General features: G+C 35.1%; 1 protein-coding gene across 1 annotated transcript in view; it reads left to right on the top strand.

The window, feature by feature from the left end:
* CWF19L2 (CWF19 like cell cycle control factor 2) overlaps positions 1 to 18,279 on the top strand; it is a 195,855-nt gene that overhangs the window by 89,521 nt on the left and 88,055 nt on the right. Inside the window, exons 9-10 of the mRNA XM_036861742.1 lie at positions 499 to 595; positions 2,549 to 2,641. Coding sequence (XP_036717637.1) covers positions 499 to 595; positions 2,549 to 2,641 — 190 coding nt within the window. The remainder of the gene's footprint in view (positions 1 to 498; positions 596 to 2,548; positions 2,642 to 18,279) is intronic.

Genomic DNA, 18,279 nt, shown 5'->3' with positions numbered 1-18,279 from the left:
CTTTGCAAGAGCACATGGTCACTGTTTTTATTCTTTAAATGCAGTTAAATGTAATTTACTGATTATAGTTTCTTAGATTATCAGTAATTTATCACATTGAATGAGAAGAGTTTCCCTAGCTGTGTAGAGTTATGGCCTGATTCTAGTGTTTTAATTTTTGTTTGTTTCTTTTTTAGAATGAGTATGGGAATATTAAGTAATGAAGAATAGCTGACTTATATTATTTTTCTCATTGCTACTGGATATTTGGTCAGATATTATAACTGCCATAGGCCATCATGGCATTGTAACATAGAATCTTTAAGTACTGATTTATGGTGGAGCATTGAGGGTTATTTATTTATTTAATGTACTAGAATCATGATCTATTTGTGCTGAATGCTTTGTTAAGGTCAATTAAAGTAACATTTGAATATTGGTGATGTTACTTGCAACAACTTACTTGTTATTAATATGTACCTGTATTTCATATGCTCTTAATCTGTCCTGTTCAAACAGGAGTAGTCCAGTGGATGACTCTATCCACATCTTGAGTGTTGATGAGAAGAACAAGTTGGGAGCCAGGATTATCAAGGCAGAGATGATGGGAAATATGGTAAGACTTATATGTTGTTCTTTTGGAGAATAATTGCTAAATATTTAACTTCTTACAAGTAATTTTGGAAGTTCCTTAGCTATGTGGATGTAGCACTCTTTGAAAATAACTGCTGCTTATTGATTCTTTGAAGAAATTCTTGAACACTTCTAAGAACAGTACTGTCTACTTCTAAGTAAATTATGTAATTTGTCAAATTTCTGAAATTTAAGATTCTAGGGAACTAAATGCTTTTTAATTTTCTTTTTAACTTGGATATTTGCTTTATTATTGTATTTACAACTTATTGACCGTATTTGAGGGAGATAAAGATGTCACTGTCTTTCCCTTTTTTAGTCATATTTTGTTAAGAATGTGTATTACTTTCTTAAATTCCCTTACTTAGGAACTTTAAAAATGAGCTAATAAAAAGGATGGTTAACTCATTTTTTCAAATCTTAAGGCAACATATTTGTGCCTGACAATGTGTTAAATGCTTTGTGTAGATTAGCTCACTTTATTCCCATAATAATGTTGTGATTTGAAACTTACTTAACTCACAATTGAATAGAAATCAGAATTATTTGGTAAGAGTGGCATCTATCTATTATATTGTCACATTTATATTATACAAATACTGTTACATTGCACATGGCAGAATAACAAAGTCAGGCAGCTTTCCATGTCTTGACAAAATTGATTCCCTCATGGTCATATGTATGTATGCATCTCAGATCCAAATATAAGTGATCTTGAGTAGTGTTCTGTTTTGGTGTACCATCAGTATGACACTCTTTAGTAGAACAAAAAGTAGCCAAACATGATAACTTCTGTTTTTATTAGTTTATATCTGTAATAAAAGTCATATCTTGCATTTACTGCTCTCTCTCTTTGAATCTGGTTCTTGGTAACACTGAGCTTAAGCTCAACCCAGAAATTAGTAAGCAAGACAGACCACCACCAACAACAACAGCAAGAAAATAACATATGAGTTTTGAAAGCACAATGAAATTAGTTAAAATAGTGAAAGAGAGGTCACCAAGTTAAGAGGTTAACATATGTTAAAAGAAATGTTCTGTGTTCATGGAACCACTGCAGTGGAGAATACTGTCTTTGCTTGTCATGTAATTCTGTTTATTTAATTTATTTCATTGTGATTTATTGCTTTATATGTCAGTTTTTTAATATAAATTTTTATAGATTTCCTAGAGTAAAAATGAAATACATACAGAATTTTTATCTAAATTACTTAACAATAAAGAAGGTAATATTTTAAATCTTGTGATGGCTTTCTTTTTACAAATAACTGAAATTTTGAGTATTGGAAGTTTATAATATCTAAGGAATTATAAAAATGCCATTCTTAAGGTTATGTATTTCTTTCATTTCCCTATCTTCCCTAAAATATATGTCCTTGTAATTATTAACCTTCAAAGCATAAACAATTTCTACAGGTATTTGAGAATTTGTTACCCAGATGAGTTCATTAAAAAGTAATATACTAGGGCTTCCCTGGTGGCGCAGTGGTTGGGAATCCGCCTGCCAATGCAGGGGACACGGGTTCGAGCCCTGGTCTGGGAAGATCCCACATGCCGCGGAGCAACTGGGCCCGTGAGCCACAATTGCTGAGCCTGCGCATCTGGAGCCTGTGCTCCGCAACAAGAGAGGCCGCGATAGTGAGAGGCCCGCGCACCGCGATGAAGAGTGGCCCCCGCTCACCGCAACTGGAGAAAGCCCTCGCACAGAAATGAAGACCCAACACAGCCAAAAATAAATAATAAATAAATAAATAAAATTAAAAAAAAAAAAAAAAAAAAAAGTAATATACTAGGCTGTGAGTTGGTAACTAGATTTAGGTGAGAGCTACTTGGATGTTTGCTATGCTGTTTTCCCTATTGTTACGTGAATTTGAAATACTCTACAAATGAAGAAGCTATGTTATCACACCTATTTTTCTTGTCTTTCTATTTGAAGGAATTAGCTGAACAACTTAAAGCCCAACTTGACAAGGCAAATAAATTCGAAGACAACATAATGCAGATATCATCAAAAAAATCTGGGGTAGAGGTAAGTAATAAAAGTTTGTTTATAGGTAGCCAGTTACCATGTATAATACTTCTACTTGACAGTGGTAATATTTTAATGTTAAATGTGTCTATATCTGTGTCGGTGTGCTTGTATGTATTTATGCTTGTTTGCTTGTTTTTAAAATTTATTTGCATATGTATTCTCTTATGTTCCACCATTGTGTCCTGGTGGAAAAAAGCCTAGGCCTACAGCTAGGCCTAGGGCCAAGGAGACCTGGTTTTTTTCTGGGCTCTGCCATTTACTGACTGACCTTGCACAAGTCAAGGTCATTATCTCCTACTCCAGAATGAGAGACTTGAATTTGGTATCCATTTCATGTAAAATATTTTGTTCTAGGATTCATTCACCTATCTGTTGGTCAGTAAAACAGATGAAAACACCTGTCTGCATGGAGTTTTATTTGGGTAGTAAGAAAGAGATAATAAATAATAAAAATTTTTAAAAAGTTATATATTTTAGGCAGGGTAGTAGGGATCTTGAATGCCAGGTATGCTGTGTGTTTATGTGTATGTGTATGTCTTGGGATGCACAGGCTAATTCTCATTGAAAAAGTGACATTGATACAAGGACTTGAAGTTAAACAGTGATCTTTGTGGATCTGAGTGAAGAGCACTGTGGACATAAGGAACAGAGAATTTAAAGTTCCAAAGATTGGACATGTGTCCAATGTGTAGGAAGAACAGCAAGGAGACCAGTGTTGTTGGAGTGGAATGAATGAAAGAGAGGAAAGTAGAAGATCCAGATTAGAGAGATTGTGGGAGGCCAGATCATGTTAAGCTTGAAAGTCATAGTAAGGAAGTATTGGGTTGGCCAAGAAGTTTGTTTGGGTTTTCGTACCATCTTATGGAAAAATCTGAATGAACTTTTTGACCAACCCAATAGGTTTTTATTCTGGGTGAGAGGTAAAGCTATTTAAGATTTTTGAGCAGAAAATGTATTTTGACAGGACCATCCTGGCTTCTTTGTTAAGAGTAGATTGGAGGAGAATAAGGTCAGACACAGGGTCTAGTTAAGCTTTTGCCGTAATACATACAAGAAACGATAGTGGACTTGACCAAGATAGTAGCTGAAGAGATGGTTAGAAGTGATTAAATTTTTTATATGCACAAATGTTTTCTGTGTATATTTTGAAGGAGAGCAGACAGGATTTTTATGATGGTTTAGATGGGAGGGGAATATGGATTAAAGAGAAGAGGAAAAGTAGACTCCAGAGATATTTACCTGAGCAGCTAGAAGAATAGAATGGCCATTATTTGAGATGTGGGAGAAAGAGTAGGTTTGGAGCTAAGATTGGAAGTTCTGTTTTGGGTATATTGAGCTTGTATGTCTTTTAGATGTGAAACAAGTAGAGCTATCAAGTAGGCAGATGGATATAGTTGGGAGTTGAGAGAAACCTGAACTGGAAATAGAAATTGGGGCATTATTAACATATAAATGGTGTTTAAATTCACGATACTGCATGAAATCTCCACAGGAGTAAATGGAGATAGAAAAAGGCAAAGGATTGGTTTGGTTGCATTACAGTGTTGAGAGGTTTATAGAGTGGTTTATAACTGATTTTAAAGGACTGTTCTCAAAGATTAATTTATATAATTTAATGGTAGTGTGAGAGGAGGTGAGAATCTATGAAGTCAGGTTTCATAGAATTTTTTCAAGCTTCAATTATTAATGACTTAGATAATAGTACAGAGAATATGTTTTTGAAATAGGCTGTTTTTACTAAGTTGTGCTAGTCATGTTTTTAAAAAGTGGATAACTTGGAGTTTCTTGTACAGATTAAGGAATTGAGAATGGGAAACTATAAGTAGGATTAAAAAGTAGGGACTAAAAGAGTATAGCTAAAACTAGTTATACTGTGTACACTTTTGCCAGATTTATTTTTTCAAGTGTCTTTGTGGTCATAATACTTTTGTATTCTGAAATTTTATGTGGTTTCTTAGTGCTAACTATATTAAGTACTAGATCTTCCTGCAGTATATCCTTTCAAAGTATAACCCCATTTCCCAGCCTTACCTCCAAAGCTTTTTTATACGTAACCTACATGTTTCTTTGACATTTACATATGCTATTAATTATCTGTGCTGGATATCACCCTCTTGAGGCTATCCACTTTTCATTTTGTCTTTACTCCATTATGAAGTCTTTTTTTCTCATCCTTTTGAACAGTTATAACCTTTTACTCTCTTGAAACTTAAAGACTTTTAAAATATTCTCTACGGAATTTGTCTTTTCAAATTATATATATTTGTATTCTTGTTATACTTCTCTCTTTTTTGATACTTGTCACTTTATATGAGAGGGTTCTAAAACTGTGGCTGAATTTCAGGGGATTCTTGAAATTGAAAGTTCATCTGAAAAAATTGAAGCAGATCTTCTATTAAATAACATTTCTTCTACTGTTCTAAGGATATCGTAGAGTATTGACAGACTATATCTCATCCCTTGTGCATATATCTCTATAACATTACTGATTTCTTTATGTCTTTCAGCTCCTCCTAGCTTTTGAGCATTGTATCTCATAACTCAGGGAAGTAGAATTCAAAGTTGTATTCAAAGTAGAATTTCTATTTGTGAGTCTCTTTTGGAAACTGTATAACCCTTTGAAGCTTCAAATATAAAGGTTTTTATTCTATGGATTCTTTTTTTTTTAACATTTTTTCCTAGTTTTATTGAGAAATAATTGACATACATCACTGCTTACAGTGTACAGCATGGTGATTTGATTTACATATGTTGTGAAATGGTTATCACAACAGGTTTAGTTAACATCCATCATCTCATATAGATATAATAAAAAGAAAAGAAAAAATCAGTGTGATGAGAACTCTTAGGATCTACTTTCATAACAGTTTTCCCATATATCATACAGCGTGTTAACTATAGTCATCATGTTGTGCATTACATGTCTAGTACTTATTTTTCTTGTAACTGGAGGTTTGTACATTTTGACCACCTTCCTCCAATTCCCCCACCCTTAGGATGTTCACAGTTTAACTGTGAAAAAGCACCTATTAAATTCATACAAACGAATGGAGTGATAATTATAGGAATTTCAGGTATCAGCAGTGTTTTTCTTTTGGGGATGGTGGTGTGTGGATGTAACGTGGGATAGACAGCTATACAGGGTGGCCAGGGAAGGGTATCTTTCTGCAATTTCTGAAACTATACCGGTAGGTTATCGCTTTTTATTTATTTTTTTGGTTACAAGTATTATTTATTTATTTATTTATTTATTTGGAGTAGAGTTGATTTACAATGTTGTGTTAGTTTCAGGCGTACAGCAATGTGAATCAGTTATACATATACATATATCCACTCTTTTTTTTTTTTTTAGATTCTTTTCCCATATAGGCCATTACAGAATACTGAGTAGAGTTCCCTGTGCTATACAGTAAGTTCTTATATCCTGAGGATTCTTTGACCAGAAAAGAAAATTTCATTCTTCTCTGCAGAGATAGGGCACTTGCACATTTAGTTAAAGCTTTACTAGGCATATATGTAAAACAAACCTTTGCCAACAATTCTGAAAGAATTCTCTTTCAGAGAATTCAAAGAATGCCATTAAAGTCATTTATTCTATCAGGGTCAGCGCCTTGGTTTATCTACCTTTCAAAGTAGTTTGTTAAAAAATGAAAGTACAAAATTGTTTACTACAACAAAGAAATGTGCTGATATTTTAGAGGAAAATCCTGAAATACTTCTGATAGAAATTTTGCCCTTTCAGAGAAAAGAAAATCCCATTCATAGAGCATTAAACATTGTTCTTTCATTTCTTAGCTTATTTGTTAGAAATGTTAGATTGTGTGAATAGGGTAAATCTCCTGATTCAGTGATCTATGAATATCTTTTTGGATTTAGTGAAAAACCATCAGCACTTGTAATTGTTGGTTTGCTTATTTCTCTCACCCTTTAGAAGTTGAACTTTTTAGTGTTTAGGACAAGGGCTATTTCAGTTCATATATATAGTGTCTAGGGTAATGATTGGCATATTGTAAGCAATCAGAAAATAATTGAAATATTTCTTTTATGAATGTCCCTGATTTATTTTGTTCCCCATAGTTTTCTTTTTCATATTATTTTCCTTTATGGTTTATTATAGGATATTGAATATAGGTCCCGGTGCTGTACAGTAAGTAGGACCTTGTTGTTTATCCATTCTATATATAATAGTTTGGATCTGCTAATCTCAAATTCCCCATCTATCCCTCCCCAATACCCCCTCCCCCTTGGCAATGACAAGTCTGTTCTCCATGTCTATGAGTCTCTTTCTGTTTCATAAATAAGTTCATTTGTGTCATATTTTAGATTCCACATATAAGTGATATATGATGTTTGTCATTCTCATTTTGACTTGCTTCACTTAGTATGATAATCTCTGGGTGCATCCATGTTGCTGCAAATGGCTTTATTTCATTCTCTTATGGCTAAGTAGTATTCCATTGTATAAATATACTACATCTTCTTTATCCATTCATCTCTCAATGAACCAGTTAGGTTGCTTCCGTGTCTTGGCTATTGTAAATAGTGCTGCTATGAACATAGGGGTGCATGTATCATTTCAAATTACAGTTTTGTCCAGATACATGCCCAGGACTGGGATTGCTGGATCATATGGCAACTCTATTTTCAGTTTTGTGAGGAACCTCCATACTGTTTTCCGTAGTGGCTGCACCAATTTACATTCTCATTAACAGTGTAGGAGGGTTCCCATTTCTCCACACCCTGTCCAGCATTTTTTATTTGTAGATTTTTCAGTGATGACCATTCTGACTGGTGTGAGGTGGTACCTCATTGTACTCTTGATTTGCATTTCTCTAATAATTAGCAACATTGAGTATCTTTTCCTGTGCCTATTGGCCATCTGTATGTCTTCTTTTTTTTTCTTATTTCTGAGATATACATTTTAAAGTAACAACTAGAATTATGACTTATAACATTATACCAGAATATATAAGATTTTTAGAAATTTCATGTAATGTCTGAAACATGTTAACATATTTCCATACAAATAACCCAAAGAAAGTTTAGTATTAGTTGTTTTTTGTTTGTTTGTTTGTTTATACTGCAGGTTCTAATTAGTCATCAGTTTTATACACATCAGTATATACATGTCAATCCCCACCGCCCAATTCAGCACACCACCATCCCCACCCCACCGCGGTTTTGCCCCCTTGGTGTCCATACGTTTGATCTCTACATCTGTGTCTCAACTTCTGACCTGCAAACCGGTTCATCTGTACCATTTTTCTAGGTTGCACGTACATGTGTTAATATACGATAATTGTTTTTCTCTTTCTGACTTACTTCACTCTGTATGACAGTCTCTAGATCCATCCATGTCTCAACAAATAACTCAATTTCGTTCCTTTTTATGGCTGAGTAATATTCCATTGTATATATGTACCACAACTTCTTTATCCATTTGTCTGTCATTGGGCATATAGGTTGCTTCCATGACCCGGCTATTGTAAATAGTGCTGCAATGAACATTGGGGTGCATGTGTCTTTTTGAATTACGGTTTTCTCGGGGTATATGCCCAATAGTGGGATTGCTGGATCATATGGTAATTCTATTTATAGTTTTTTAAGGAACCTCCATACTGTTATCCATAGTGGCTGTATCAGTTTACATTCCCACCAACAGTGAAAGAGGGTTCCCTTTTCTCCACACCCTCTGCAGCATTTGTTGTTTGTAGATTTTCTGATGATGCCCATTCTAACTGGTGTGAAGTGATACCTCACTGTAGTTTTGATTGGCATTTCTCTGATAATTAGTGATGTTGAACAGCTTTTCATGTGCTTCTTGGCCATCTGTATCTCTTCTTTGGAGAAATGTCTATTTAGGTCTTCTGCCCATTTTTGCATTGGGTTGTTTGTTTCTTTAATATTGAGTTGCATGAGCTGTTTATATATTTTGGAGATTAATCCTTTGTCCGTTGATTCGTTTGCAAATATTTTCTCCCATTCTGAGGGTTGTCTTTTCATCTTCTTTATGGCTTCCTTTGCTGTGCAAAAGCTTTTAAGTTTCATTAGTTCCCATTTGTTTATTTTTGTTTTTATTTCCATTAATCTAGGAGTTGGATCAGAAAAGATCTTCCTGTGATTTATGTCAAAGAGTGTTCTTGCTGTTTTCCTCTAAGAGTTTTATAGTGTCTGGTCTTAAATTTAGGTCTCGAATCCATTTTGAGTTTATATTTGTGTATGGTGTTAAGGAGTGTTCTAATTTCATTCTTTTACATGTAGCTGTCCAGTTTTCCCAGCACCACTTATTGAAGAGACTGTCTTTTCTCCATTGTATATTCTTGCCTCCTTTGTCATAGATTAGTTGACCATAGGTGCGTGGGGTTATCTCTGGGCTTTCTATCTTGTTCCATTGATCTACGTTTCTGTTTTTGTGCCAGTACTATATTGTCTTGATTACTGTAGCTTTGTAGTATAGTCTGAAGTCAGGGAGTCTGATTCCTCCAGCTCCATTTTTTTCCCTCAAGACTGCTTTGGCTATTCGGGGTCTTTTGTGTCTCCATACAAGTTTTAAGATGATTTGTTCTAGTTCCGTAAAAAATGCCATTGGTAATTTGATAGGGATTGCCTTGAATCTGTAGATTCCTTTGGGTAGTATAGTCATTTTCACAATATTGATTCTTCCAATCCAAGAACATGGTATATCTCTCCATCTGTTGGTATCATCTTTAATATCTTTCAACAGTGTCTTATAGTTTTCTGCATACAGGTCTTTTGTCTCCCTAGGAAGGTTTATTCCTAGGTATTTTATTCTTCTTGTTGCAGTGGTAAATGGGAGTGTTTCCATAATTTCTCTTTCAGATTTTTCATCATTAGTGTATAGGAATGCAAGAGATTTCTGTGCATTAATTTTGTATCCTGCAACTTTACCAAATTCATTGATTAGCTCTAGTAGTTTTCTAGTGGCATTTTTAGGATTTTCTATGTATAGTATCATGTCATCTGCAAACAGTGACAGTTTTACTTCTTCTTTTCCAATTTGTATTTCTTTTATTTCTTTTTCTTGTTTGATTGCCGTGGCTAGGATTTCCAAAACTATGTTGAATAATAGTAGTGAGAGTGGACATCCTTGTCTCGTTCCGGATCTTAGAGGAAATGCTTTCAGTTTTTCACCATTGAGAATGATGTTTGCTGTGGGTTTGTCGTATATGGCCTTTATTATGTTGAGGTAGGTTCCCTCTATGCCCACTTTTTGGAGAGCTTTTATCATAAATGGGTGTTGAATTTTGTCAAAAGCTTTTTCTGCATCTATTGAGATGACCATATGGTTTTTATTCCTCAATTTGTTAATATGGTGCATCACATTGATTGATTTGCGTATATTGAAGAATCCTTGCTTCCATGGGATAAATCCCACTTGATTGTGGTGTATGATCCTTTTAATGTGTTGTTGGATTCTGTTTGCTAGTATTTTGTTGAGGATTTTTGCATCTATATTCATCAGTGATATAGGTCTGTAATTTTCTTTTTTTGTAGTGTGTTTGTCTGGTTTTGGTATCAGGGTGATGGTGGCCTCATAGAATGAGTTTGGGAGTGTTCCTTCCTCTGCAATTTTTTGGAAGAGTTTGAGAAGGATAGGTGTTAGCTCTTCTCTAAATGTTTGATAGAATTCACCTGTGAAGCCATCTGGTTCTGGACTTTTGTTTGTTGGAAGATTTTTAATCACAGTTTCAATTTCATTACTTGTGATTGGTCTGTTCATATGTTCTATTTTTTCCTGGTTCAGTCTTTAACGTTTATACCTTTCTAAGAATTTGTCCATTTCTTCCAGGTTGTCCATTTTATTGGCATAGAGTTTCTGGTAGTAGTCTCTTTGGATGCTTTGTATTTCTGCGGTGTCTTTTGTAACTTCTCCTTTTTCATTTCTAATTTAATTGATTTGAGTCCTCTCCCTCTTTTTCTTGATGAGGCTGGCTAATGGTTTATCAATTTTGTGTGTCTTCTCAAAGAACCAGCTTTTAGTTTTATTGACTTTTGCTATTGTTTTCTTTGTTTCTATTTCATTTATTTCCGCTCTGATCTTTATGATTTCTTTCCTTCTGCTAACTTTGGGTTTTGTTTGTTCTTCTTTCTCTAGTTCCTTTAGTTGTAAGGTTAGATTGTTTACTTGAGATTTTTCTTGTTTCTTGAGGTAGGCTTGTATAGGTATAAACTTCCCTCTTAGAACTGCTTTTGCTGCATCCCATAGGTTTTGGATCATCGTGTTTTCATTGTCATTTGTCTCTAGGTATTTTTTGATTTCCTCTTTGCTTTCTTCAGTGATCTCTTGGTTATTTAGTTACGTATTGTTTAGCCTCCATGTTTGTGTTTTTTACGTTTTTTTCCCTGTAATTCATTTCTAATCTCATAGTGTTGTGGTCAGAAAAGATGCTTGATAGGATTTCAATTTTTTTAAATTTACTGAGGCTTGATTTGTGACCCAAGATGTGATCTATCCTGGAGGATGTTCTGTGCGCACTTGAGAAGAAAGTGTAATCTGCTGTTTTTGGATGGAATGTCCTATAAATATAAATTAAATCTATCTGGTCTATTGTGTCATTTAAAGCTTCTGTTTCCTTATTTATTTTAATTTTGGATGATCTGTCCATTGGTGTAAGTGAGTTGTTAAAGTCCCCCACTATTTTTGTGTTACTGTCGATTTCCTCTTTTATAGCTGTTAGCAGTTGTCTTATGTATTGAGATGCTCCTATGTTGGGTACATATATGTTTATAATTGTTATATCTTCTTCTTGGATTAATCCCTTGATCATTATGTGGTGTCCTTCCTTCTCTCTTGTAACATTCTTTATTTTAAAGTCTATTTTATCTGATACGAGTAAATGTACTGCAGATTTCTTTTGATTTCCATTTGCATGGGATATCTTTTTCTATCCCCTCACTTTCAGTCTGTACGTGTCCCTAGGTCTGAAGTGCGTCTCTTGTAGACATCATATATATGGGTCTTGTTTTTGTATCCATTCAGCAAGCCTGTGTCTTTTGGTTGGAGCATTTAATCCATTCATGTTTAAGGTAATTATTGATATGTATGTTCCTTTGACCGTTTTCTTAATTGTTTTGGGTTTGTTTTTATAGGTCCTTTTCTTCTCTTGTGTTTCCCACTTAGAGAAGTTCCTTTAGCATTTGTTGTAGAGCTGGTTTGGTGGTGCTGAATTCTCGTAGCTTTTGCTTGTCTGTAAAGCTTTTGATTTCTCCATCTAATCTGAATGAGATCCTTGCTGGGTAGAGTAATCTTAGTTTTAGGTTCTTCCCTTTCATCACTTTAAGTATATCATGCCACTCCCTTCTGGCTTGTAAAGTTTCTGCTGAGAAATCAGCTGTTAACGTTATGGGAGTTCCCTTGTATCTGATTTGTAGTTTTTCCCTTGCTGCTTTCAATAATTTTTCTTTGTCTTTAATTTTTGCCAGTTTGATTACTATGTGTCTCAGCGTGTTTTTCCTTGGGTTTATCCTGTATGGGACTCGCTTTGCCTCCTGGACTTGGGTGTCTATTTCCTTTCCCATGTTAGGGAAGTTTTCAACTATGATCTCTTGAAATATTTTCTCTGGTCCTTTCTCTCTCTCTTCTCCTTCTGGGACCCTTATAATGTGAATGTTGTTGTGTTTAATGTTGTCCCAGAGGTCTCTTAGGCTGTCTTCATTTCTTTTCATTCTTTTTTTTTTTTATTCTGTTCCACAGCAGTGAATTCCACCATTCTGTCTTCCAGGTCACTTACCCTTTCTTCTGCCTCAGTTATTCTGCTGTTGATTCCTTCTAGTGTAGTTTTCATTTCAGTTATTGTATTGTTCATCTCTGTTTGTTTGTGCTTTAATTCTTCTAGGTCTTTGTTAAACATTTCTTGCATCTTCTCAATCTTTGCCTGCATTGTTTTTCCGAGGTCCTGGATCATCTTCACTCTCATTATTCTGAATTCTTTTTCTGGAATGTTGCCTATCTCCACTTCATTTAGTTGTTTTTCTTGGGTTTTATCTTGTTCCTTCATCTGGTATATAGCCCTCTGCCTTTTCATCTTGTCTATCTTTCTGTGAATGTGGTTTTTGTTCCACAGGCTGCAGGATTGTAGTTCTTCTTGCTTCTGCTGCCTGCCCTCTGGTGGATGAGGCTATATAAGAGGCTTGATGGGGTGTATATCTTCTTTGGAGAAATGTCTATTTAGGTCTTCTGTCCACTTTTTGATTGGGTTTTTTGTTTTTTTGTTATTGAGTTTTATTTGCTATTTCTGTATTTTGGAAATTAAGCCCTTGTCTGTTGCATCACTTGCACTTATTTTCTCCCATTCTGTAGGTTGCCTTTTTATTTTGTTTATGGTTTCCTTTGCTGCGCAAAAACTTGTAAGTATGATTAGGTCCCATTTGTTTATTTTTGCTTTTATTTCTGTTGCCTTGGGAGAGTGACCTAAGAAAACATTTGTATGATATATGTCAGAGAATGTTTTGCCTATGTTTTCTTCTAGGAGTTTTATGCTGTCATGTCATGTATTTAAGTCTTTGAGCCATTTTGAGTTTATTTTTGTGTATAGTGTGAGGGTGTGGTCTACCTTTGTTGATTTACATGCAGCTGTCCTGCTTTCCCAATGCTACTTGATGAAGAGACTGTCTTTTCTCCACTGTATATTCTTGCCTACTTTTTTGAAGATTCATTGGCCATAGGTGTATGGGTTTATTTCTGGGCTCTCTATTCTGTTCCATTGTTCCGTATGTCTGTTTTTGTGCCCATACAATGCTGTTTTGATTACTGTAGCTTTGTAGTATTTTCTGAAGTCTGGGAGGGTTATGCATCTTGTTTTGTTCTTTCTCCTCAGGAATACTTTGACAGTTTTGGGGCTTTTATGTTTCCATATCAATTTTAGGATTATTTGTTCTTGTTCTCTGAGAACTTTCATGTGTAATTTGATAGGGATCACATTAAATATGTAGACTGCTTTATTTAGTGTGGCCATTTTACCAGTATTAATTCTTCCAATCCAAGAGTATGGGATGTCTTTCCACTTCTTTGAATCATCTTCAATTTCCTTTAGTAATTTTTTAAAGTTCTTAGCATATAAATCTTTTCATATCCTTGATCAGGTTTATTCCTAAGTCTTTTTTTTTTTTATGTGATTTTTAAGAGGAAATTTTTTTTTTTAATTTTATTTATTTATGACTGTGTTGGGTCTTCGTTTCTGTGCGAGGGCTTTCTCTAGTTGTGGCAAGCGGGGGCCACTCTTCATCGCAGTGCGCGGGCTTCTCACTATCGCGGCATCTCTTATTGCGGAGCACGGGCTCCAGACGCGCAGGCTTAGTAATTGTGGCTCACGGGCCCAGTTGCTCCGCGGCATGTGGGATCTTCCCAGACCAGGGCTCGAACCCGTGTCCCCTGCATTGGCAGGCAGATTCTCAACCACTGTGCCACCAGGGAAGCCTGAGGAAATTTTTTAAAATTTCCCTTTATTTTATTGTTAGTGTAATGAAATACAACAGATTTCTGCATATTAATTTTGTATCCTGCTACCTTGTTGAATTCATTTATCATTTCTAGCAGTTTTTGTGTGTAGTCTTTTGAGTTTTCTATATATAGTACCTTCTTCATATAGTGACAGTTTTACCTCTTCCCTTCCAATTTGTATGCCTTTCATTTCTTTTTCTTGTGTGATAGCTGTGGCTAGGACTTCCAATACTATGTTGTATAGAAGTGGTGAGAGTGGGCATCCTTGTGTTGTTCCAGATTTTAGTGGCAGCGCTTTCATCTTTTCACCTTTGAGTATTATTGCTGGTGAGTTTTTCATAAATAGCTTTTATTATGTTGAGATATGTTCCCTCTATTCCCACTTTTGTAAGAGTTTTTGTCATGAATGGATGTTGAATTTTATCAGATGCTTCTTTTGCATCTATTAAGATGATTATGTGGTTCTTGTCTTTTTTTGTTGTGGTGGTCTGTCACATTGATTGATTTGTGTATGTTGAACCATTCTTGTTACCCTGGGGTGAATCCAGCTTGGTTGTGGTGTATGATCTTTTTTATGTGTTGTTGGATTTGGTTTGCTAGTATTTTGTTGAGAATTTTTGCATCTGTATTCATCAAAGATATTGGCCTGTAATTTTCTTTTTTGGTAGTGTCTTTGTCTGATTTTGGTTATTAGGGTGATCGTGGCTTCATAGAATGACTTTGGGAGTGTTTCTTCCCTTCAGTCTTTTGGAAGAATATGAGAAGAATCAGTATATAAATTCTTATTTGTATATCTGGTAGAATTCCATCAGTCTGTTCAAATTATCTATTTCTTCTTGATTCATTTTTGTTGGGCCCCTTGTTTCTAGAAACTTGTCCATTTCCTCTAGGTTGTCCAATTTGTTGGCATATAATTGTTCATAGTATTTCCTTACTTTTTTTTTGTATTTCTGCGATATCAGTTGTTATTTCTCCTCTTTTATTTATTTATTATTTGCTTTTTTGTGTCCTCTCTCTTTTCTTAAAGATGCTGGCCAGAGATTTGTTGATTTTGTTTATCCTTTCAAAGAAGCAGCTCTTGGTTTTATTGATTTTTTTCTACTTTTTAAAAAAATCTCTATTTTATTTATTTCCTCTCTGACCTTTATTATTTCCTTCCTTCTGCTGACTTTGGGTATTGTTTGTTTGTTGTCTGATTCTACTAGGTGATAAGTTAGGTTGTTTATTTAAGATTTTTCTTGTTTTTTGAGGAAGGCCTTTATTGCTATGAACTTCTCTCTAAGAAATGCTTTTGCTGCATCCCATTGATTTTCTGTGGTTGTGTTTTTATTGTCATTTATCTTAAGGTGTTTTTTAATTTCCTCTTGATTTCGTCATTGACCCATTGGTTTTTAAGTAGTATGTTGTTTAGTCTCCATGTAATTCTTTTTTTCCCATTTCTCATTCTGTGTTTGATTTCAAGTTTCATGCCATTGTTGTCAGAAAAGGTGCTTGAAGTAATTTCTGTCCTCTTTAATTTGTTGAGGCTTCTTTTGTGACCTAGTTGATCGTCAATTCTAGAGAATGGTCCATGCACAGTTGAAAAGAATTTTTTTGTTTTTTGGATATAATGTCCTGAAAATATAAATTAGGTTTAGCTGTTCTGTTGTATCATTTAGGATCTCTGTTGCCTTATTGAATTTCTATCTGGAAGATCTGTCCAGTGATATGAGTTGGATATTAAATTCTAATGCTATTTTTGTATTCCTGTCTGTTTCTCCCTTTATGTCTGTTAGTATTTATGTCTTCGGGTTCTCTTGTATTGAGTGCATATATATTAACGAGTGTAATGTCCTCTTCTTGTACTGATCCTTTTATCATTATGTAGTGTCTTTCTTTATGTCTCTTTATGGCCATTGTTTTAAAGTTGATTTTGTCTGAAAAAATTATTGCTACCTCCGGTTTCCTGCCATTATGTTTGCATGAAATATCTGTCTCCATCCTATCACATTCAGTCTATGTGTGTCCTTTGCCCTAAAGTTGGTTTCTTGTAGGCAGTTTATTGTAGGCTCTTGTTTCATTACCCAGTCAGCCATTCTGTGTCTTTTGATTGGAGCATTTAGTCCATGGACATTTTAGATAATTATTTATAGGTATGTATTTATTGCTCTTTTCAACCTTGTTCTCCTGTTGATTTTATATTTCTTCTTTGTCCTTTTCTTTATCTTTTTGGTTTTTTTCTGTGATTTAGTGGTTTCCTTTTATATTGTACTTAAGTTCTCTTCTTTTCGGTTTTGCTGAATCTATTATGTTTTTGATTTGTGGCTGCCCTGTTTTTCAAGTATGTTAACCAATTTCTATATCTACTTGCTTTAGACTGGTAGTCATATAGGCTGAAACACGTTCTTAAAAAAAACCCAAAAAACTATATTTTCTTACTCTCCTCTTCCACAGTTTATGATTTTAATGTCCTCTTTTACATCTTAACGATTATCCTTTTGCTGTTCATTGTAGTTAACTGCTTTTACAAAATTTTTGATTTTTTAAAAAATCTGTGTACTGGCTTATTTAAGTGATTTACTTTCTAATTATCATTTTTCTCTTTCCTGTAGATTCTAGCTTTTTTGTAGTTAGAGAAGACCTTTCAGTGTTTCTTATTTTTAGAATAGGTTTAGTATTGCTATTCTTTCCGTTTTTGCTTGCCTGAGAAATTTTTTTTTTTTTTTTATTTTGTTGTGCTGGGTCTTAGTTGTGGCAGGTGGGCTCCTTAGTTGCGGCTTGTGGGCTGCTTAGTTGTGGCTCACTGGCTCCTTAGTTGCAGCATGTGGGCTCCTTTAGTTGCGGCAGGCAGGCTCCTTAGTTGTAGCTCACGGGCTCCTTAGTTGCGGCTTGCTGTCTCTGTGGCATGCAGGCTCCTTAGTTGTGGCATGCAAACTCTTGGTTGTGGCATGCATGTGGGATCTAGTTCCCTGGCCAGAGATCAAACCCAGGCCCCCTGCGTTGGGAGCACAGAGTCTTAACCACTGCGCCACCAGGGAAGTCCCTGAGAAATTCTTTATCTCTCCTTCTATTCTAAATGATAATCTTGCTGGGTAGAGTATCCTAAGTTGCAGGTGTTTCCGTTTCAGGACTTTGAATATATCTTGCCACTCCCTTCTGGCCTGCAACATTTCTGTAGAGAAATCAGCTGATAGCCTTAGGGGGGTTCCCTTGTAATTAACTCTTTGTTTTTCTCTTGCTACTTTTAGAATTCTCTCTTTATCTTTATCTTTTGCCATTTTAATTATAAAATATGTCTTGTTGTAGATCTGTTTGGGTTCCTCTTATTTGGGACCCTCTGTGCTTCTCTACCTGGATATCTGTTTCCTTATTTAGGTTTGGGATGTTTTCAGCCATAATTTCTTCAGATGCATTTTTGATCCTCTTTTCTCTTTCTTCTCCTTCTGGGATCCCTATTGTGTGAAGATAGGAACACTTTATATTATCCCATAGGTCTCATATATTGCTTTCATTTTTTTTTTTTTTCAGTGTCTTTCTATTTGCTGTTCTGATTGGGTGATTTCCATTATTCCATCTTCCAGATCCCTTATTCATTCTTCTGCATCATTCAATTTGCTGTTTATTGCCTTTAGTTCAGCTTTCATCTTGGCAAATGAATTTTCTAATTTTTTTTGGTTCCTCTTTATAGTTCCTAGTTCCTTTTTACAGTAACCTGCATTTCTATTGATGGCTTTTCTTAATTCCTTCAGTATTTTTATTATCTCCTTTTTGAACTCAGAGTCTATTATATTTGAGTGGTATGTTTCATTGTTTGTTCTTTCAGGGGAATTCTCTTGATCTTTTAATCGGGATTGGTTCTTCTGCTTCTTCATTTTACTTATATTTCTCTTACTCTATGAGTTTAGGAGAAACAGTTATGTAGTGTGGTCTTTGAGGACTATTTTTATGTGGTAGCATTCCTGTGTAGTCTGTGTGAGTTTAATATTTTTGGTGCAAGGTCTGTTTTTAGTATGGATGCTTGTCACTTATTTCCTCAGTGTGTGCTGGCCATTAGCCCCTTGTTAGCAGGTGTGACTGCTGTTGTGGTGATCAGAGAGAGCCTGCAGTAGATATTTTCAGGTCCTCCTCTTTCCTCTGTGGTTGTCACAGCCCTGTCAGGAGCAGGGTCTTTGCTCTCCAAATGTTAGAGTAGAAG

This window comes from Balaenoptera musculus, chromosome 8, assembly GCF_009873245.2.
Source record: "Balaenoptera musculus isolate JJ_BM4_2016_0621 chromosome 8, mBalMus1.pri.v3, whole genome shotgun sequence".
Taxonomy (NCBI): domain Eukaryota; kingdom Metazoa; phylum Chordata; class Mammalia; order Artiodactyla; family Balaenopteridae; genus Balaenoptera; species Balaenoptera musculus.
This window is presented reverse-complemented; position numbering and strand designations above follow the sequence as displayed.